The sequence below is a fragment of the Polyodon spathula genome, chromosome 8, assembly GCF_017654505.1.
Source record: "Polyodon spathula isolate WHYD16114869_AA chromosome 8, ASM1765450v1, whole genome shotgun sequence".
Lineage (NCBI taxonomy): Eukaryota > Metazoa > Chordata > Actinopteri > Acipenseriformes > Polyodontidae > Polyodon > Polyodon spathula.
In genome coordinates, this window is record NC_054541.1 from 21,604,543 (window position 1) to 21,628,551 (window position 24,009).

Here is a 24,009-nt window from a genome sequence, read left to right on the forward strand (position 1 = left end):
AACCAGAAAAAGTGAACATATTACCCTTGTTTTGGCCTCTTTGCATTGACTTCCTTTGCCGTTTAGAATTGATTTTTAAGATTTTGCTTTTAACTTAACTTGATCCATGTCACCATTGTGGTGAAGGGGTTCCTGACAATTAACTACATGCACTTTGAAGCCCACCGATTCAACAATTTTGGTGTAAGAATCTGTAGGCTATAGCTGACATTATGGGCCTTAGCATTCTTGGCCCCCCAGCTGGGTGTCTAATTGGAGACCTCTCTGCCCTTGAGCTCCCCACCCATCACTCAAAGTTTCTGTTTCTTTCTCTCACAACAGCAAAGCATTATATTACAGAATTGGAAAAACAGGACTAATGCCTCATTAACATATTGGCTTAATTTAATCACCAAGCATGCATCCATTGAAAGACTCACAGCGAGAATTTGAGATAAAAACTCTGAATTTCATCTTGCCTGGGACCCTTTCTTTTATATTTCTAGACCAAAAAATATGATTGCCTCAAACACTCAATCATATCAATCTTCAGCCATTGCCTGCTATAGTGATCAGTACTCAATGAAATGGCTCTGCTCTGAGACTGCGATCAGCAGGCCTCTCTTTAAACCCTTTCTTGTATCCCTTTCTTGTATGCGTTGTCTGTCCGCTCTCATCCTGTCTCTCTTTTCTTTTGCCAATGTGTTTTTTTTTCATTTTGTATTGTGTATCGTTTTAGTTTTGTTTACACTGTAAAAACTGCAAAAAAAAAAAAAAAACGCAGAAAACAATAAAATAAAAGTAAAAAATAATACGGGAGGAAGAGCCTTTTTCTTGTAAAGCCTCAATTCTGGAATGCTCTGCCTTCTGTGTTACAAAATAGCTTTTCTGTCTTAGTTTTCCTATTTTAAATCCCAACAGCATTATATTTTTGTCCTTTTTTAATTCTAGTTGTATAACTAATATATATAATTAGACTCTTAATTGTTCCATTTCTACAAAAACTAGCTTTTTTACAATTAAAATGAAGAAAAGCAAGTTAATTCACAAAAAAGCTTTACTGGAGCATTCATAATCCTAGCACAGGTGAAACAACTTCAGTCCAGTTCCTTATACTTGTCTGACCTGTTCCACGTAGCAAAGTGACGGTTGGCAGTCATGGCACACTTATGGACCATAAAATATTTGCACTGAAATACCTGACTGGTATTTGACATTACCCTGGTGTGGGGTGAATGCCATAGCTTATTTAAATGTTGTTGGGTTTAAGTCCATCCAACAGTGTACCCACTTGTGTCCTATTGGTGGTGGTTTCCTTCAAGACAGTAATGTACATGTCCACTGTGCCAGAATTGTGCACGAATCGTTTGAGAAACATGACTTCAGACATCATCCTTGACCACCACTGCCCCTGGTTCCTATCAAATTGTCTTTGGTTAATTAGAATGATACAGTCTTCATCAGGGTTCTCTGCCAACCTCTCTACACTGATAGAATGAAATATTAATGACTGAATGGATTAGCATCCCTCGAGACACTGTCCAGCACCTTGTGGAGTCTATGCCATGTAGTGTCAAGTCTGTGATTAGGGCAGTTGTTGGCCCAGCACAATATTAAGTCAAGGTCCTAAAAAGAGGCCAGAGAATGTATAAAAGTAGAACTTCTCATATGCGATTTTAATTGGTTCCAGGGGTCCATCACATATCTCAGAGGGAATCTTTGTACTACATTGTAGTTGCTTTATTAACATTGGAGCATTTTAAATTAACAGTGTCATGTACATCAGTGTTTCTAAAACGCTCAAGTATGGTACTGGTCATATACTATACCAAGACAATCTGTGAAATGTATTGCAACACAAGCACTATTTGGCAATTTACAGAACAGCATTCCAACAACCGTTTGTACCATGCTTTCTAAATGTATGCCAAGTCATCTGAAAAATGTAGTTTTTATGACCCAAGGGAAGCTACCAGAGCAAAGATGGGGGAGGTAGTGGGATGTAAATATGCATAATGTCATGGTTTGAAATTCTAGACCTGGGTTTCAGAACCATCTTCAATAAATTATATTATTAAAATGATTAGGAGCCAGGAGTTTGATGTTAAATAGAAATTCCTCCCTTTTAGCTGCATGAACAGCTCCTTTTAGTAAATCTACAGACTCGGTCTGAATTATTCATGCTGTGAATGTTGAAGAGTTCAGAGCAGGGACCGACTTGTTCAAGCTCCTGGCGCCTGGTCATTTCAATTCTATACTGTAAACAGGACATTTCTGAAACAAAGGACCCAGTGCAAAGCTAGTGCAAGACCTGTGTTATATTTTACTATTTATTTGGGAATTTACATGTAGATTTGTGCATGTGGGTGGATTTTGAAGTTGTTTTTTTTTTTCTCGCCTCTTCTCTACAGATAGTGCCATGCGACCCCCCGGTGACCAGCTCTTGCCAACATAGAGGTTGTGCTGTGCTCAGAGTCCCCCGCACGCTCCACAGACAATGCTAGGAATGTGTCGTGGGCGCCGGAAGTTCCTTGTTGCCTCTCTTGCCCTTCTCTCCATTCCTGCTCTCACCTGGCTGTACCTCTATGTTGGGAACTTCCAAGGTAAGACCCTGCAGCACCTCATATCGCTTTCATGATTTAAGTCAATTGGTTGAATTTCACATGATTATGCATGTACAAAAGTCAAAAGTATATTTCTGTAAAAAAAAAAAAAAAAAAAACACATGACTGCTACAACACTGGATCCCCAAACTGGAGAAGACAAGCTTACAGACAGTTGTGTTGTTTTTTTAAATGGACATTTCATACATCCTGAAGGGAACTGGAATGTACTCTGTGACTGCTGTTAATTCTAAACTTTTGAGTCTTTTTTTTACATCTTGTAATATTTACTGATAATTGACAGCTTATTTTTGGGTTAATGATCATGTTTTCTGGTAATGCGACATATAACTCTGTAAACTGTGTCAGTAGGTGTGTATCAGTTACAGTAGCCCATTGATGCTGGAAAGGTAATCAATATAATTTTGTTTCTCCTTTTTGTAATCTGATTTCTATGTGTCATTTATAGGTGTGTGTGTATGTATGTATATATGTGTATATATATTTGTGGCTTCAAGAATTTGCCCGGTTACGTTACAATGTTGAAAAACAGAAAACGTATTGCGAGTTTTGCATAAAGGCAGGGCCTGCTGTTGCAGGACATTTATTTTATTTCTGGAACAGACCATTTTAAAAAAAGAGACCGTGAAAAAGCACACTGAAAGCAGAAAGCATAAACATGCTAGGGATTGCATTATGGCAAATTGTACTCCAACCGAAACACTGATTATTTAGGGAATGAACAAAACGTCTAACTTGAACTGCTATTTGGCATCCTTTTGTTTTGTACTTAATTCATTGGGGTAAAGTAAGGCCTACACACGTACTCTTTACTCCTGGGATATTTTTCTACTTTAACATGTTACATATTGTAAGGTCTTGCTGTAAAATAAAGGCACACACACAGGGGCCATGACCACGCCCCCTGCCCCTGCTGCTGTGCTGCCTCTGCTTGCGTTCAGAGCAATATAATGGCTTTTGTTACTTTTTGAAACCGAACAAATATCCAAACAAATGTTTAAGTTATGTGCGAATATCCGAACATGAAAATCCTGTGTTTGTCCAAACACTAATTTCAATACATGCCTTTGTGAGAAGAAAAAAATGGTTTAACGTACACCTTTAATTCGAAGGAATATGCTAACTTTTTGAACTGCAATGTATTGAATCCAATTCACATGCCATTTCAGAATTTGTACAGCATATTTAAACCTCCACCGCTGCTTACAGCAATTGACCCCATTGAGTTCAGAACTCATAGGTGTTTATGGTAAGTGATTCGGCATAATCCTGGCTGTGCCTGCAGTATCCACCAGACCTTCTGTGCCATAGATATTCATACACTTAAACAAATTTCCCATTCCAAGCACCCTTTGAGTGTGATAAATGACTGCATGCTTTTTAAATCTACAGCAGTGTTATTTGCTTTGCTTTTCTTCAATTCCCACATCATGGGAAATATTGTTCCAAGTAATATTTTATTTAGTAAAAGCAATATCAACAGATTTCTGTGAGGTGCTGCATGTTTTCATAATTAACATGCTTTCAACACATCTGACCAGGTAACCGGTCCTGGCCTTGGGTGGTATACCCTACAAACATGTGACAAATTTAAGAAAGCTGAAACTATTTAATTTATTTAAAATTAAGTTGTCTTCCGTTTATTCCATTATTTTGTCCCGTAGCATAATGAAATGCTATTGTGCTTGTGTGGCATCGATGTTATGACTGGCCGAAGAATATTTGAATGTATTTTATTTCGAAGGCTGCTCCACCTGAGGAGAGAAAATGACAAGGAAATCAGAAAAGACAGAACACATATGCAGCAGTCCTCTGAGTGAATGCAGGGTGACACCTTTCCTCAAACTGCAGGCTCTACCCATCTTGCCCTAGGGGTATACACTAGAGAGAAGGCTCTATCTCAGGACCAGTGGGGATTGATGAACGAGTGGGGGAATGGGTGGAGGGTTTTCATGCAGAGGAGGAGGAAATGAGAGAGAAGCTGAGCCTCTGCTGCCATGGCTGGTGCTCATTAAATACTTTTTGATGCTAAACTGGAGGAGAGGATAGGAGAGACCCCAAGGCTTTTGTTTTGAATTCTGCTTCTCGATCAATCTCCGATTTTTAAAGAGTTTTCAGTCTTGCACAGCCGGGGTGAGGTGAGCAGGAAAACACTGCCTTGCTTAAGTGTGTGTGTGTGTGTGTGTGTGTGTGTGTGTGTGTGTGTGTGTGTGTGTGTGTGTGTGTGTGTGTGTGTGTGTGTGTGTGTGTGTGTGTGTGTGTGTGTGTGTGTGTGTGTGTGTGTGTGTGTACCAGGATAAGTCTAATGAGGTGCAACATGTTTAGAAGGGAATCCAGGGGGTTTGTACCCCTACAAGTAATGTTAAGCAAAAACACACACACTCTTTACTGTAATTTATTAAGTAGTATATGTAATCAATAGTGTTAAATTATTGTACCCGTGTCTTTCTTTCCAATTTAAAATGTTTGGCGGACAGTGCTCAGTTTTCGAAATTTAAATTATTAGTGTTAGCGTATATTTTGTATGCTTCAAACATATACTACCATATCACTTCTCTTGCACCGTCTTGTACACTAGGTATACAGTACATATGTTACTGAAGCAATACAACTGCTATAGGTATCCCCCCAGTGCTTTGGATACTGTACCTTGCTCCATACACGGCTGTGGCGCCATATAGTTGCTACGTATAACGATTTGGTAGTGGATTTTAACTTTTGTTTACTTAGTATGCGTTATAAGATCCAATTTTTGCATGTGAGTGACATTTAATGTGTGATTTATAGTATTTATACATTGTCAAATGGTTTCTGTCATCAGAGAAAAAAAAAAAAAAACACAGTGCGTGAATGCCACCTGACGAACCTTTCAAGGTTTAAAACTATCTTTGAATTCCTGGCTAGTGAACGAACTTTTGAGCACAGCCCTAATACATTATGTAGTGACTTTTGGTTGAAATTACAATGATTGGTGAGCTCTGACGATTCCCAAAGTACAAACAGAAAGATGCAGCACCATCTGCAGATTTTAGCCAGCTGTTCGTTTTTAAAGACCCTGTCCTGCGTGATCACTGCTTGGCTTATAATCTGATACCTCATGCATTTTTACCACTCTAGGGCTCCCATCAGCGGTAGAACCCCCTGGTATACCAAACACCTACCCTGAGTGCCATTTTATTACACCTATCGATTCTCCACAGGAGCACATGCCTCAGAGCCAGAAGCTTTGTGGTTGCTGCATCCAAGGTTGCCTTTGTCTACAGTCTTCTGTTTTGTTTTCCTATCCTTTATTTCAGCATTCTATTGAATTATAAATAGAGGGAGTCTCACAGCTGCAACTGAAGGCTGGGTGAGTCCACAAGGAGTTCTTTAAGGATGGCAAATTGTGTGATTGTTGCACAGACATACACCTTGCTCCCCCCAATACACACACACACATACACACACACAATTGCAGCCCACAATTTGGTAGGTTTTGTCTGTTTAAAGGACAAGGGTCTATGAAATGGGAATTGTTCCTGCAAGTGGCCAAAAATTAAATATTTACTATGAAAATTGTTTTACTTTGTCACAGGGTGTGTTTGAAGAAATTTACTTTGCCACATTCTTGTAGTGTATCCTAAGTCTTATGTAGTCCCACTGGTGCAATGTTTTTCATTTTAAGGCCATTTTAACAGGGTCATTGTAACACTAGGGTAGCTGAACTAAGTGATGGATTTGATCAACCTATGTCCCGCCTCTGTTTATAGAGCATTTCACAGAACTAGGTAGTCCTCCAGAATTGCAGCAACCACTTATTTTAAAGGGTAATCCCATGAATAATCATAAATAAATTAGTGCAGTCCAGGTAATTCACCAGTGCTGTAAAGTAGATCCTGGAATTTAGGTTTATGACTGACTTTGTGACTGGCTAATTTGACTAGCTGAAAAAATAATTTTAAATTTAGCTGAAGATTTTCAACTGACTTTTCAGCTTAGATGTGACAATGGAACAAAAATAAACCGCACAACACACATTAATGTATTATTTAAATTATTTTTAATTGTGTCTGCATACTTACAGTACTATTAAGGCGCAAATCATGAATCTAAGGTTTTACCAATTCCGGTCTCACGCTGTGACATTTGTTCCATTGCACACAAATGTGTTGTCATACTATATTTATTTTCTACCCTATATATTTTTAGTGCACACCAAAATAGCCCAAACTGGGTGCAATTTACAGTATGAAAAAAGTCACACACAAGGTATTTATTTTAAAGTGGAAACTGATATAATTTTAGTTCAACTATCTGCATATATCCACTTGTTTGATATTTATAATGTTGTAAATATATATTGTAATTATATATATATATATATATATTATATATCTATAGATATATAATATTATATATATATATATATATATATATATATATGAGAGCTCTCGACAGTTCAGTATGAAAAAAATGCTAATTAATCTCAATTAGATCTTGGGTTTTAATTTCACGTATAATAATAATAATATTATAATACTAATAATAATATTATAAAAATTTAATCGTCATTACCCTGGAGGTTTATTAAAAACAAACCAATTAGTTTCCAAAACTTTCTTGTGAAATACACAAAAACCTATACAAACAACATAAGCTGAAATCGGGTAATGGGCTTGTCGCTGAACTGTTCGTTATTTTATGTGTGACAGTCCATTTTTTCCTGAGCCTCCTGATTTTTTTATTTTTTTTTTAAATAGTGGTCATCGTTCACACTACTGGACTTGTTAGGCCTAACTTTTTTGCACCATCCATTGCCATCCAGACCGTTGTTGTTATTGTTACAATCTGCAATGATTTAATTTACATTCATCTTTGTGTGTCTGTGTGTGTTGTGTTTGTGAGTGTGTGTTTATTTGAGGCCAACTGGACACTCCACATCTTTTCTCCTTTGTGTTACTTTTTAGCCTGTTTTCCATTTACCAACTTACCTGTACCATCTTTATATTGACCTGTTTTGTCCACCTTTCCTACTGGACCAGCTTTATTCTTATCTGTTCCCTGCAATTATTTGATTTCCTTTCTTATTGTTGTTTCCAGTCTTTCTTACTTTCGTTATTTCTTTATCTGTTTTATCCTATCCGTATTTAGATTTTTAATTTTTTTGTATTTGTTGACATTATCATTCACAACAATAAACCGTGTGTGAAAGTGACACTTCTGATGTCCCTGCATTTGCTCTCTGTCACTCTTGCTGACTTGCTTAGTTAAGGAAATAGGGCCAGTAGTATCTCCTTAGAGAGGACAGCACACTGCTTCTCAGTTGTGTAGAGTGACCATTATACATCTACACCTGTGAATGTGCCATGCACCTGCGTTCCATTCTTCAACTCTGGTTACAGTTTCAAGGCTCAACGTCATCAAAAATCAGACAAGTTTCATGTTGGCAGCAGATTAGACGAATCCGTCACTGCAATAAGTAAAAAAAAAAAATAAATAAATAGACTGGTAATGACACAGCAACGCTGAGTCAGTAATAGTGGTAGTATTATCATCCAAAATACAACCCAGCATAAAAACCCTGTTCTCCTATTTGAGGTGTAATTTAGGGATGGGTCAGTATTCCGGTTTTTCAGTTTACCGTGGTTTAGGTACATTACGGTATTAATACCGTTGCTTATTACTGTAATTCCTTTATAAAATGGTTAACGCATTTTTCAACTGTAAACACTCTTCTAAATCAAGCAATGGTACTTGCAGCCTTAGCAAAGTGTCTGAGGAAGATCTTTTTGTGAATTGATAATGGTTTTAAAGGAAACTCTGGCCTGCTGCTTTTGGCTGCTGTCTTTCTGACGTTGCACGCAGCTTTTAGAGAATTACCTTCTTCAAACCTTGCAGCATAGCACACATTTTCAACGTGCTATATTTACATTTGTCTGGATCATCAACAGTCAGTTTAATGTAATTGATTGACTTTATTGTAAAATTATACATCACTTATCACGGATTTAGTCCATTATGTTTGTTTAAATAATTGATTTATTTAACATAGCATTGACAAGGCTGTTCACGGCTTCACTGTATAATGATAAAATGTTGTTTGCCTCCGCTAACAAGATGGCAGCAGTAGTTTTAGTGGTTATTTGCATTACGATTAGCAGGTCACTCATAAGAACATAAGAACATAAGAAAGTTTACAAACGAGAGGAGGCCATTCGGCCCATCTTGCTCGTTTGGTTGTTAGTAGCTTATAACTCGTGATCTTTGCATCGTCCCTTTGTTTCACAGTTGCAGCCAGCCTCCCACAGTAACATTTCAAAGCTGCTCTGGGCTATGCATAATCTGCACAGATTTCTGTGGGTGTTGAGTGACGTCTATGCAGCATAATATAGAACTGCGGAAATCTGCGCTATAAGAACATGACCAATGTCTCAATTAAAATTATCACAAACTCGTGATTGCAGCAGGATCGCCTACTTATTATCAATGTAGATGTGTTTAAACAAGTTATAACAGTATTCCAATTGTCTTAGGTAAGTGAAGAACTCTTTTTTTTTTTTTACAAACTCCGTATGTATAATAATCTTTGTAAGCTTACTTGTGCAATGTCGTGAGTGTAGCTATAAATCCAATAACATGTTTTGGTATTTAAAGGTTTTTTTTTTTTTTCTTCTTCTATACACATTTTATTTATCCGGTTGAAAAAATAACTCCTCTCTGCTCTTAAATAACCTGAGGTACATGTTTGTGTTTTAAGCAATAAGACTTGATTAAAAAAAAATATAAATAAATAACAGGAATTAATTCAGTTAGACATTTAAGCAGCTCACTTGCTCTTTGTGTTTAACTTTAGCGTAGTTTTTACAGCAAGGGTATTCTCAAACAGCTGCTTTAATACTATAACATGTGTGCACTGCAGTTCATGGTATATTTGTAAGTGGTTTTATACAGAACTGTATACAGAACTTAATGAAAAACTGAGATTTGCATCACAACAGAAAGTAAGTAAGCCAGATGCTTAAATGCAGTGGTAGTCCTTTTAATTCAAAGGTCATTACACATAACACCGCACGGCAGTTAAACTAGGCACCCTCACGAGACGATTGCTTCTCCAGTATACTGTAGTAAAATAGGATTTTCAGTGGTTTTGTAATTGGAAAGTATTGTGTCATTTTAAGGATTTGGGGAATAAATGTTAGAATCGTTAGTATCACCCTGAAGGCTCTAGCGATTGTGTTACTAAAATGTCACTATAATCTTGGGCATAGGGGTTTTGAATCTGAATTAAACAGGGATCCTAGAGTTGCTCACCTGATAAAAGCATGACCACCAATCTGTGTTGGAGATTCCAAAGGGAACATTGCATTTCATCTGGAATGACAGATATATTAGCAATGGCAATGTAGACTAGGATTGGGTCTGGCATCTTTTCTTTTTATTCTTCTTTTGTGGAATGGGATTCACATGATTGTGTTGACAGATGGCAGAGAAAATCCAAAGATAATAAAGAATAGGAAAACAGATCATATTCTCGGTGCGCTTGGCTTAGTGGCCTTGTGTGTTCAGTCAAGCGTGAAATAGTTTAATATTGCACAACCTGTTTCGAAACTCAGGTCTCTGTGAGGTAAATCAAGGCTTGCTATCAACCACAGCATTCACCTCTTGTCCCCAGGGCAAGTTATATTTGGGTCTGGGTCTTTAACAGTGCACAACCTGGTCGTAAATCATTGAGCCATGCAATCTTGTACCAGAGATCAGTAATAATAACAATGGGAAGTCCACTGCTTTCATTCAGTACCCACAGTGAGAGTGTTCCCTCTGGGACAGTTCTCTTAATTGAGTCCTGCTGGAGGCCCGGTAAACCGGTAACGTTCTCTTACATCATTAGCACAACCGCAGTCTGCATTCTCATTTAGCCTTTTGCTGAAGCTTCTCTGACTTTGTTGTATATGAGCCTGTTCACACAACCTATGAGTTATTTTAAAGACTATGTGTTTTTTAAGCAATATAATCTTGCATTTACCATCTAGTAGTTGAACAAGTTAGGAAGGTAAGAGCTGCAGTACAGACAAGGTCAACAACCAAAGTAATTCCTGATAATGCTTTGCTTGCCTTACAGTATGCTTTTTTTTTTTTTTTTTTTTTTTTTTTTTTTTTTATAAAGGTAGGAGTTTTGTATGAAAATTCTGCAGTCAACTGGGGCCCTGCAGTGTAGGTTCCTGATTGGTGGTTCTGAGCTTTCTCATGTTTGAATTTGTTTGTTATTCATAGCAGTTTTACAAGATGATCCACTCATAGCTGTGCAAGTGACCCCATGCCTGTGCTGAAAACACCCTGTCATTCTGTCCTGGGCTTCTCTCAAGCATAGACTTACAAATGTGCCATGCTGCATTGCGTTGTATTTTGTTCAGATTTGAACCCAGGCCTCCAGAAGTCTTAAAGATTTTCAAAAGACTGCCTGCATAAGTAGTAGTAAATGATTTACTATTAATTTTAAATAAAGTTCATAAGTATTCCTACTTGTCCTTAACACTAACAATATGTATTAAACCCTTAGGCTGAAATCACATCTCAATTGATTAATGCAGGTTCACATGACCATAGTGAAGTGGTCGATAGCGCCTTGTTATACCAACAGCAGAAAGACAAAATATAGATCACCAGCCACAGCATCACAGATGTTTCTGGATGAATATATTTTAATAAGTGTTTAATAAATAAGAGTTTACCACTCTAAAAACCTCCAACTCAGCCAATGTCTGTATATTAATCATCCAACACATGTGTTATATCACCAGTATAAATACATATTGAATGCAAACAGATACATTTGGATTACTGGCACTTATAATAAAGTGTAAATGTCAAAGGAGTGAAAGGCTGTACAACTTTACTAATTCTCAAAACTAATACAAAACCTACCACAAAACTCGAACAGATGCAATGCTGTTTATTTCCGCTAGTCTTAACATTAGCTTTATTTAAGTAACATTATTGACAATTTTAATTGGGTGATTTACTGTTCGTGATTAGTTCCAGGTGAGGTTGGCTTCCACACAGCATTTTGTAGTTTTGTGATCCCATTGAAGTCTATTGAAACTATTCTATTGCTTAAGTATTGTCTTTAGCGCTGTTTGACAGCTGTTAACCAGTTCGGTTACAAACCTCTCACTCACTTTTTCGATGAACTCGACTATCTCCTTTCCTCCCTCCCCCCCCCTCTCTGTCCACCCCAGTGGTTTCAAACTGGGGTACGCGAGCTCTCATCAAGGGGTACTCGAGAAAAATCCTGTAATGGCGGACAGCCATGTTGTAGTTCTTTTTGACTTAGAAATCAAATCAACAATGTTGAATTGCCTTATAAAGTAAAACCACAGTCGTACTGGTGTATGTTTCCTTTCTGTTGGGCGAGGTTAACTATGAATACAGCTGGCTTCTGACAGTGAATGAGCGTTGAGCGCACACATGGCTAATAACTTACATATTTAAATAGCAAGGTGGTGGTGACTGCAGTCTGGGTTAAAAAAAAAAAGATACTCAAAGATTTTCATTGTATGATGTTGCTTCTTTTAGAAATGTGTAGTATTTACTAGGTAAATTTACTATCTGGAGTTTAAATGTTCAGTTTTAGTAGTTTAATCAGTTCAGTGTTTTATCTACCTTTTCCGTTTTTAAATAACTATTATTGAGTTGAGCAGGCACCTGGGACGCCCTACTTAGACATTGAAGTCACTCGCTTGTTCTGCACTGGCGCTGGAGCGACATGACTGTTGTTGCTTTTATGTGTTTTTTCATTATTATTTAATTTGTTGAATAACTCCTTTGTCATGCAAGTGCATTACCCTACACCTCCACATCTGCAATTATTAATAAAAGCAAAAGCACATTATTGTTGTTATTATTATTCCTTCCTCACCAACTACTCCACGCAACTCTGCATCCTGGCCCTGGTACTCTTCCACCTAAACTACTGCAACTCCCTCCTGGCTGGCCTCCCTGTGCCAGCTATCTGTCCACTCCAGCTCATCCAGAACTCCGCTGCCCCCCCTGGTGTTCTCTCTGACTCTTTTCCCCCGCTAATTCACTGCTCCGCACGCTCCACTGGCTCCCAATCACCGCTCGCATCCAGTTCAAGACTGGTACTCGCCTACTGAAGCCTTGACCAGACTACACCCAGACCCTCCGTCTCCCTACACCCCCACCCGACCTCTCCGCTCCACCTGCACTAGAACACTGGCTGTACTTCCTCTATGCTAGAGCCCTCTTCTCTCCACCCTCGCCCTGCAGTGGTGGAACGACCTTCCCACGGATGTCAGGAATGCCCAGTCCCTGACCACCTTCTGGCGCCTCATCAAAACACACCTCTTTCAGACAACACCTTTAGAACTCTCCCCTTCTGGTCTATATAGCACTCTGCCTTTAATGCACTTCAATATTTTACTGTATTTAATCCTGCACTTAACCCATTCTGTAGTATTTTGTATTTCACTTGCAATTGTATCTAACCCTGGTGTAACTATCAACACTGATATCAAATCGTTCTATGTTTTGTATTTGCTCTTATTGGGACTGAAGTCATTTTATTTTGTATCTTGCTCTTAACTGTACTGTAATTCTTTATGTATTTTATGTATACAACGGTAAATCGCCCTGGGTAAGGGTGTCAGCTAAGAAATAAATAATAATAGTAAAAATAATAAGTCGAGTTGACGGCCATTGCTCCTTTCTTATCCATTCTCTCTCGCTCTCTCTCTCTCTCCATTCCAGAAGTGAAGCCCATGCCCCTCTCTCCCATAGACCCCCTGTCCCCCACGGTATCTGCCGACCCCCGGGGAAGCCACGCTCTGGAGATGAGGGTTAGAGAGATAGAGGAAGAGAACCGCACCCTACGCAGGCAGCTCAGCCAATCGCACGCCCACAAGCCTCCCCATGGGCGCCATAGCAACCAGTCACGGACTTATTCCACAGAGGAAGGGACGGGGGACAATGAGGGGCAGCGATCAGGGGCTCCTGGAAACAGCACGGACTGCGCACAGCACCCCCCGGTGGACAAGTGTGAGGTAAGGCACCAGCAGTTTACAAAGAGAAAATTGAACACATGGATTGTTATCAAAGAGCAACAAAGGTTTGTATAAAATTAAGAAATGTTGCACTAAAACTAATTAGTAATTAGCCACACCAAATTGTTTTTAGTTCCATAAATACAATTTAGCACTGTTTCAGAAACTCAAATCCTGATTTGCTTACACATATATGTATTACAAATGACATTGTAATTGAAACTTCCCAACAAGATAAAAACTGGACCTCAAATGGCCAGACTGAGTGAGTGTATTTTTAAAAAGACCACGCTTATTTTTTTGTAGGTTACACTCTGTTACAACCTTTGTTGGCACACTGGGAGAGACACTGCAATAACGAGACCTCTAATCGTTGGCACTGTAAAGGCTATGTAGCCCAGTTAACCAGATGGATAACGCAGGATATAAATCAACAACATGGGCAGTAGTGACATCATAGCCATTAAAGCCCATTTGCAAAGAGTACTCAATACTGCAGTTACAGCGTACTGCTATACCCCATTGTGTCTATTATACATACAATATACCAGTATACTCAATGCATATTTAAAATTCTTAGTGTCAAATTTAAATACTTTTTAAATAAGTTAATGTGTGTATTTCAGTTCAATAAGTATGGGTTTCATTTGAAATATACTTTATCTAGATTTGATCGGTTCCTTTCTTTTTTCCCTTTTAATTTACTGAAACGTCAGAGAGCTTTAATCACACTGACACCACTTGATCCAGGGTCTCGTTCCCAGCAGGAGCCCCGTGCTTGAAACAGCAAAACCCATTAATTATAACCTCAAAGGCAGAATTGAAAACAAAGAGCAAGGCATTAGTGATGATTTCAGAGTGAAGATTGCTCATCCATCACGCAAGCTACTTTTTGTAGTCCATCTATTAGAGATGAAAGTTACTGAGCCTGCTGTGCTGGTTACTAGCCAGCACCAATCAGTTCTTACAGGGCATGGCGGAGAACTAATTTCTGCTCTCTCTCTCTCTCTCTCTCTCTCTCTCTCTCTGTGTCTCTCTCTCCCTCTCTCCCTTGCAGACTATCCATGTAGCAATTGTGTGTGCAGGCTACAATGCCAGTCGGGATGTGGTCACACTTGTGAAATCTGTCCTGTTTCACCGGTAATTTTTTTTTTTCCTTGTAAAACACACTTCAATTTCTCGTCACCTCTTATCAAGTTTAGTCCGTTTTCTCCAGTCTGTCAAATTCAAACATTAGCCTAACATTTCTTTCCAGACCATGTCACACTGCTACCTCAAAGTCCCTCAGCTACATGGGTGTTGGAACTAGGGGTGCTAGGGGTGCTGTCCACCTGCTGGTGCAATGACAAATCCTGCTAGTTTCGTGAATCTTATGAGCTGTGTGTACAGTGCACTGCACCTTTTTACATTGCTTGTATACAGTAGAACGTTATTGAATTTTAAATTCTGAGCTGCACCTCCTGGTAAAATCAGCTTGTCACAAATGCCACTAACTGGGAGTGCTGCTGTGTGGATCAATATTAAAAACACACTTACTCAATGACATTCTGGATGCACTAGATGCCCATTCTCTGTTGAAAAACAATCATCAGCATGACACCAGAGCATAGGTTAACCTTCTGAGCCTTCAGACTGTCCTTGTCAACAACAACTACTGTCCCTCAGCTCTAACCACTAGACCACAGTTCCTCACAGTCCCTCGGATATATTCACTAGGTGACACAGCCTCCCAGTCCCTGTTCTAACCACTTGGTCATGCTACTTCCTTGTTCTCAGTTCTAACTACGGACCACATTGCGATACAGACACTCTTCTCTAACCTCTAAGCACAACTGGCTCCCATGAAGACCACAAGAGTGGGAGTGAGAGAATGAGTAAGAGATGGAGTGAGGGGAGTGTGAGAGAGAAAGATTGACAAACAATATTTTCCCTTCCTCCCAGTCCCTCAGGTGTAATCAGTAGGCCACACAGCCTCCCAGTCCCTCTTCCTTAACAATCAGGTCACACAGCCTCTCAGTCTGTCATTTATAACCAATAGGCCACAGATCTAACAATAAGGCTGTGCTGCCACCTAGTCCCTACTACAATAAGTCATACTGCTTCCCATTATACTTTTCCATAGGATAGCCTATATGCCTAATCTATTTCTTGTGTACTGCTTCTAGGGCTGTATTAGAAGGTTCGAAGGTTTGTTCTCTAGCCAGGAATTCGAAGATTGTTTTAAACCTTCGATGGTGTGTGGGGGGGGGGGGGGGGGGGGGGGGGGTATGGGTTTACCTATAGCAGTTGTAGTGCTTCAGTAAAAATATGTAGTGTATAAGAGAATTGCGATGGTAGAATATGTTTGAAACATACAAAATATACGCTAACACTAATAATTTTAAATTTTGAAAAAAACTGAGCACAGTCTGTCCCTCCCCCCTACAGCTCTTGTTAACCAGAGGCAAATTTCTTCATTCACCATCTCAACAGCAAAACCCCTCAGCTGTTTGGGATTTGGGATGTTTGGGTTCGAACCTTTTGAAGGTCAAATATACCCTTCGTTGCAGCTCTAACTGCTTATTATTTACTTAAACTAAAAAAGTTTTTAATTTGTTTTTGAAAATGGCTTTAACCTGCTCCTCCACAGGTTGGTGCTAAAATAGGTTGTTCAAGGTCTTTGGTTGCTATTGTTAGAAATGGGAATGCATAGGGCTTATGCAGATAGTATGTATACTGTGAACACTGTCTGGAGAGGTGAATTTGTTTCTGAACGATATCATCTGTCCCGAATGACCGTCTACGGGATACCAGTATTGCTCCATTATTGCATAAATATGCCCTTGACTTTAAATAATGTAGATTCCATTTTTCAAATTTACAACCCCTTTTAAATTAGTCTTCCTTTTCAGTCATTTGTCATATTGCTTATTCAGCTTATTTCAATCTTAGTGAGTACTGTGCCTCACAGAGTGGAAAGATCTCACATCGCTTGTAACTGCCAGATGTGAAAAGCATGTTGTTATAGCATGTCCTGTTGGAACATATATGTACATTACTATGAAAAGGTATTTGCCGCCTGTCTGATACTCTACATTTTTGCATATTTTTGACACTGAATGTTATCAGATCTTCAATCAAAATCTAATATTAGATAAAAGGGACCCCGAGTGAACAAATAACACAAAATTGATAATTATTGCATGCATTTATTTATTTTATTAAAGAAAGTAATGCAACACCCAATGCCCCCGTGTGAAAAAGTAATCACCCCCTTAGAATCAATAACTGGTTACTCCGCCTTTAGCAGCAATAACTGCAACCAAACACTTCCTGTAGTTATTGATCAGTCTTTCACGGCGCTGTGGAGGAATCTTGGAGAACTGCTTCAACTCAGTGACATTTGTGGGTTTTCGAGCATAAACTGCTTGTTTCAGGTCCTGCCACAACATCTCAATGGGGTTTAGGTTCTGGACTTTGACGAGGCCATTCCAAAACTTTTTTTCCTTCTCGTTCTTCACCCATTCTGATGTAGACTTGCTTGTGTGTTTCGGATCATTGTCTTGCTGCATGGCCCAGCTGCTCTTCAGCTTCAGTTCACGGACGGATGGCCTGACATTCTCCTGTAGAGTTCTCTGATACAGTGCATAATTCATGATTCCTTCAATGATGGCAAGTCGTTCAGGTCCTCATGCAGCAAAGCATCCCCAAATCATGACACTACCACCACCATGCTTGACCATTGGTATGAGGTTCTTACTGTGGAATGCGGTGTTTGGCTATCGCCAGACATAACCGGGCCCGTGTTCGCCAAAAGTTTCCACTTTTGACTCATCTGTCCTTAGAACATTGTTACAGAACTCTTGAGGAACATCCAGGTGCTTTTTGGCAAATTTTAGACTTCTATGTTGTTTTTAGTGAGCAGTGGTTTCTGCCCTGCTACTTTGCCATGAATCCTGTTTTTGCCCAGTGTCTTTCTGATGTGACTTCCTGGTCAATTTTACGCCTTGCTCTTGGAGAGATTTTGGTAGGACGGCCACTCCTGGGAAGATTCACTACTGTCCCAAACTTTCTCCTTTTGGACAATATGACTCTGACTGTGGTTTGGTGGAGCCCCAGAGCCTTAGAAATGGCATTGGAATTTCTTTTGATCGTGGCATGATGTGCCTCTAGAACCTGTATGCTGACAAATTCACTCTGATGGTAAGGGCCAAAGTTAGTCAGATTTATACTGGGCAGGACTGGACCAAATTCAAACAGCTGGCCCTAATTATCCATTTAATTGGTTTGAGTTAACTAGGGGGGCAATAACTTACATCTGAAAATTGCATGTTTGATTACCTTGCTCACCAAACAAATGAAAGAAGCACCAAACTTTGGTGTCATTTTTTCTCTGACTCCCTCTATATACTACTACAACCCACAAAAAGATCTGAACAAATTCAATGTGAAAAATGCAGAAAATCAGACTGGAGGCAAATACTTTTCACGGCACTGTATGTGTGCCTGTGTATTGGTTTAGAAAAGAGTAGTGTTTCGTATTCTTCTCTGTTTGTGGGTGTATTACTTTTACATGGGTATATTCACTGTTTGGCCACTGTCTCCTGGATCTGCTCAAAGCCTTGACACATGTGGCACAGACTTTCGGCTTCATTCGGCTCCACTCGGTCTCACTTAGCCATTGATAGGTTTTCTCTGTTTTTTAAATAAGGATGTTAAGTTATTAGATTTATTCATATGCACAAATTTAAAGTCAAAAACACAAACCAAGTTTAATGAAACCATTGGGGCAACCTTGGCCAGTACCAAGCAAATTGACACAACTGTCAAAGCAATGGTGGCCAAGTTTACCCCAATTGTTTCTACTAACTTGGCTTGTGTTTTTGAGGCAAGTTCGATCTGCTTTTATTGTGCCTGAAAGAAAGTATCAGGATGGAGCAAAACCCTGCACTGGAATTGATTGAAATAGTCTAACTGAGGAATATTGCATGTTTACATGCCATTTTGTAGTGATAAGGTGATGTGGCACAGTGTCCTGTCCCTTTGTATTTATTTGTTTATTATTGTTGTATTATGATTGATATGACCGGCGAAAAAAGCCTTATTGTTATAATTACTGTTATTTGTGGCGCAGATGAAAAGTCGCCACCATTATTTGTTTTATTTTTCAGTTGCCTCGTGAGAATGAGTGACTGTCAGCGACTGATTTGTTTAATTGGCTGATAGTCAAGCATACTTAATAAACCTGTGCAGACTATAAGATAATTGATAGCTAGTTAACCCCTCGGCCAGAATATAAAATATCTGCAGTTTGGATGCACGGAGGAGAGAATGGAAAGAATGGAAAGGGACTCAGACATGCATATTTGTGGTAATTTATTACACTGCAGCAATGACTGTAAAGTACTTGCTTGTTAAAAAAAAAAAAAAAAAAAAAACTGTTCTTCAATATAACAGCATTGATCAAGGTACACTCCAGTCCTTTAGATGGCAGTAATAAGCCTCATATTTGGCTTTGCCAGCAGTATTAACCATTTGCATTCCATTTATTCAGCGCTTGTCAGGTGCGTCAGGTTCAATTTATTTTCACACGTGCTGTTTATTTATTTTCTTCTTCAGAGTAAAACAGGCTTAAAAGGCATTGCATGGCAAAATGACATTAGTACTGCATCTCCAGCCAAGTCCCACCCCTTGTTCGCTGTATTTTTCACATACCTCTTTATAGACATGCATACTGATTAAAATCCTCTCCTGATCACTCGTTTTAACACTAAACTCCTCAATAATGCGATCCAAGTCATTATTTTATTACTATCACGTCTCAAAGAGCTCTGCAAATGTCTGTGATATTCTTTGAGCGCTGGATGCAGAAGCAGCTATCTCCTTTGTTCATGTCCGTGCTATCTCTGTAGTGCATGGGGCTATGAGATGCGCCCTTTTTTTTTGGCTTCATTTGGCTCCACTCGGTCTACTTGGCCGTTGTTTTCTCTGTTTTTTAAATAAGGATATTTACTTTTAGGCCCTGTCCACATTATATAACTGATCTTGAGAACCATACTCAAATGTTTTGATTAATCCAGCTCAGACTTTAACGTCCGCACTGAAGTACCGTTTCATGTTTAGTCAGGCGTAATGCGTACACACACTAATGCTATTAGAATAGTTTGGTTACAGTTCCTAGCAGCGCAGTGAACATTGGAAATGAATACAATAATATCACACCATGCACTGTATTATTATTTTAAAATAATGTGTTATGCCCCATATTAACAGTTTTTTTTCAAAAGTCATAAAAAGTAATGCGAACACACAAGTAAAGCTTGAAGTTTTCAGGTTTGATTTTTAATCAGTTGACAAATTTAGCTGATTCTGTTTCTTAATTGTAAAACAGTCTTTGTTTTTACCTTCATATCTAACTTGAGCGTAATTCTGGTTCCTTTTTAATTTTATTTCAAACCGAGCTGACAAATTACATGAATTGTTCATCCCGGATCCTACTTCTAACTCGCATTTCATTTTTGCAGTCGCCTAATTTTAACGTTGTGCTTTTGTTGTTTTCCACACTAATTTAACAGGGATACGCTTACAGATTTTTTTTAAGCATGAAAATGAATACCTTGTGTACACTGACAGCAAGTCAGTTCTCAATCAGGAGTTTTTTTGCTAAGCATTCAGCATCTTCAGGGGATTCTCATGAAGAAGATTGCTCATCTGCATCTCATACATCTACTTCTGACTATTACGAGTACTACAGTGACCAAAGCAGTTGCAAGCAGTAGTAATGCACAAAAATGAAATAAGATACATTCTTATAATTTTGAATGGGAGATGAAGTGTCTGTGGCTTGTTTATCGAGACGGCAAAATGTATTGTAGTGTGTGAAAGAGCTGCTGGGCAAAAAAACAAACCAAAAAAAAACCCTATACGTATGGATGTACGGTTTTTCAAGAGTCTTTGCTTAAAAGACACAGCGATGCTGTTGCTGGTATTGGAATGCAAAAAACAAAATATTAAAACACACGTAAATGAAGGCAAGAAACGGTGCTTAGAATCCTGTCTTGTCATGTGAATGGTCTACTGTATATATAACAAAGAAAAACGTGAGTCTATGTTTATATGTATATCTATACAGACAGATATTTTTTAAACTACTACATGCCATAGAGATTAAACGTTCATAAAAATGTACTAAAATGCACATCCCTGGAGTTTCTTACCCTTTGTGTTAAAATGTATGATGAATGGGACGCAACATTTTGGGCATGTGCGTTTCAAGAACGCATGAACAGAAAAGCTAGTGCAACCTCTGAGCCTGATAATTTACACTGTCTTCGGCCACTCTGTCACATTACATTAGCAAACGCGTGCCATCAGCAGTTTAAATACAGTATACGGATGTCAGTGGTGCTCAATCACTGCACAGTACATCAAAACAAGTCCTTGTGGGTAAGCAGCTTGTTATATGATCATGATTATGTGTACTCAAGGCTGCAGAGTCCTATTTTACAACAGTATACGCGAGAGAAGCGAACATCTCGTGAGGGTGCCTAGTTTAACTGCCGTGCGGTGTTAAACATGTAATGACCTTTTGAATTAAAATGACATTATAGTACAGTATTTTACTGTCAGCACTACCACTGTATTTAAGTATCTGTGGATTACTTATTTTCTGTTGCGATGCAAATCTCACAGTTTTTCATTAAGCGAAGATGCAAAGCTCTGCAATCTTGTAGGTATTTTACGTTGGTTAGTATAGGACTGATTTTGTCCCAGTGGTTTTGATCACTATATACGGTTGATTCTTATATCAGTGATTCTTATAAATGGAGTGCACTGTACTTGGTATTGCATTGATTATAATAGTTATAAAAATTTATTTGCAGTATACGGTCTACTGTACATGAATAACTAAAAACATAAGAAAGCATTAAACTTACACATTGCAGTGTTATGTATACTGTTTTATCAAACTTATTTTAAATTCAGAATGTTTTAAGACTGTACAGCAACTTACGTTGTACAAAATCCCTTTTTTCCCCCAAACTCGAGTGGAGATCAGCATGATATTATCAGATGCTTGTCCCTATTGACTCCCCTCACATTCTGACCAGGACTTTTCAACGTGGTGCTAAGAAGTGGGGGTGACATTAACAGGAGTGATATTAATTAATTCATTAGTAATGTATAGGAGAGCCCAGTTACATGCAAATGTCCAAAGTCATGTTTTTCATTACCCCAACACGAGTTCAAGTTCAAATCGCATTTGGTTTCCTTAGTAACTGAAATGCCAAGTGCTGCCTTTGATTTTCCATAGACACTGCTCAGACACAGATGTTGTGAAATGGTAGGGGAGCAGACAAGTGTATAGTACAGTGGAGACGAGAGCAGTGTGTTTTTTTAACGAGACGTGTGTCTTGCAGACGGAACCCACTCCATTTCCACTTCATCACAGACTCCATCGCCCAGCAGATCCTGGCTTCCCTCTTTCACACTTGGATGATCCCAGCTGTGCGAGTCGACTTCTATGATGCGGATGAACTCAAGGTAATGGAAGGGGTTGCTAAAGGGGTGTCCAAACAGTTTTCAAAGGGAGCCCTCACTTTAGATAGTTTCATTCATCCCCGAAGGACGGACACTGAACTGAAATCTTGTAACTGGTCCAAAAAACCTTTATGAATACAAATGTGAAGTTAATTTAGTAAACTTATTACTTAGTAAATTTGTGTATTAAGGTACATAATAGCTAATAAAACAACTCCAGTAAATCTTGTTTAGTATGTATTGCCATCACTTTGTAGGTCTCCCATTTTCCTATGTGAAAGAGGGCAGACATTATCTTAAATGTGTGTGATTTTTAATGGTATTTTATTCAGAGCATTTGTAAACAATAAAAGTGGCAAACATCTCTTACACTCTTCCATACTGCATTTCCCAGTAAAACACTTCTGATACAGTTGAGATGCTTGGAGTTTAGTTATTTTTTTTAGACAGACTTGCTGAGTGCATTTTTTTTCTCTAGAAAAAATGTTTGCCATTTATTTTCTTTAAACAACTGACACTCCCAGAAGCCAGACGCATGGAATTACATTTGAGTGCCAGTCACTGCTTTTTCTAAGACCTGACAGGTTTCCATAGTGAGACGTCTTGAAGCTGACCAGCAGTGCAGCATTGAAGTACCTGAAGGGTATTCAATACATTTTCTTTAAAAGCTATCTATAAAATAAATCAAATTCACCTTTTGGTATTTCTCGTGTATTTAAAATATACCAGTGCAGCACAGTGGCAGTGTTTGGAGACTGGTTGCCAGGGCTGAGCTGAGAAGAGTCATGATTTGAAGGTCTGTGCAAGAAATACACACTTTTAGCAAACATTTATTTTCATTTTAAAGCATTATATGTGGTACTTCTCTAGGTTAAATAAATCTCTGTTTGCAAGCCATGTTTTTAGATGGTCATTTACTTCTGGAGTAATTTCACCAGGAGGCTGAAATTGTTCCCACCCCTTCACTGGCTTTTTTCCTGGCAATAACCAATCAGCTGCTTACCGTATTGACTGATGCTTTCAGCCAGTAACATGCTTTGACCAAGAAGATACTGCTGAGGTAAAATTATTTTAAATGCAGACAGATAAGCAAAGAATAAGGCATATAATCTAGAAGCTTCCTTTAACCTAAATTAGTATCAGATATTGTGTTTTAAATGAAATTCAATCAAAATGATGAGAAATCCTGCTCTCTGACTGGCTGACAGGGTATATGTAAGTGGCAATTGCTTATAGCAAATTGAGCATGCTAGTCAATATTTGGGAGTGTCTTATTGTTATTATCCTTCAGCTACTCACTTCGTGTCCCCTCAGTAATAATTTAAGTCTTGGCACTGCTTTCTGAAAACCAACCAAAGTAAACCAACACCAGTATTCTTCTGTGGTACAAGTCATCCCCCCTCTAACAGTTTGCCAGCAACTTCCCCACAACTCTGTTCAAATACATTATTACTCTTCACATGGAAAAATAAATGACTTCATGTTTATCAAAATGCTTATCATGCCATCTCCCTTGCCCCTCTCCAGTCGGAGGTGTCCTGGATTCCCAACAAGCACTACTCCGGGATCTACGGTCTCATGAAGCTGGTGCTGACTAAAACTCTGCCATCCGCTCTTGAGCGAGTCATTGTGCTGGACACTGACATCACTTTCGCCACCGACATCGCTGAGCTGTGGGCTGTCTTCCACAAGTTCAAAGGTAAGACCGCCCAGGAGGGCAGGAGTGTGTGTTTAGTTAGTTAAATTTCAGTAAATGTATGATCATTCTGAGTGGTTCTGGGTTCTCTTACTTTAACATTGAGTTATTCAAATGTGTCTCTAAATCTGGAACATGTAAAACAGCAATA

The 24,009-nt window shown here is 38.8% G+C and overlaps 1 protein-coding gene across 4 annotated transcripts in view; it reads left to right on the plus strand.

Annotated features, from left to right (window-relative positions):
• The window catches only part of LOC121319597 (LARGE xylosyl- and glucuronyltransferase 1-like), a 75,198-nt gene that overhangs the window by 23,360 nt on the left and 27,829 nt on the right, over positions 1–24,009 (plus strand). For 3 of the 4 annotated variants that reach the window (XM_041257190.1, XM_041257191.1, XM_041257192.1), the window contains 5 exons: positions 2,391–2,582; positions 13,350–13,642; positions 14,700–14,782; positions 22,042–22,165; positions 23,690–23,861. In XM_041257190.1, coding sequence (XP_041113124.1) covers positions 2,477–2,582; positions 13,350–13,642; positions 14,700–14,782; positions 22,042–22,165; positions 23,690–23,861 — 778 coding nt within the window. In that variant the 5' untranslated portion in view covers positions 2,391–2,476. The remainder of the gene's footprint in view (positions 1–2,390; positions 2,583–13,349; positions 13,643–14,699; positions 14,783–22,041; positions 22,166–23,689; positions 23,862–24,009) is intronic. The other variant, XM_041257193.1, reaches the window with a different exon arrangement.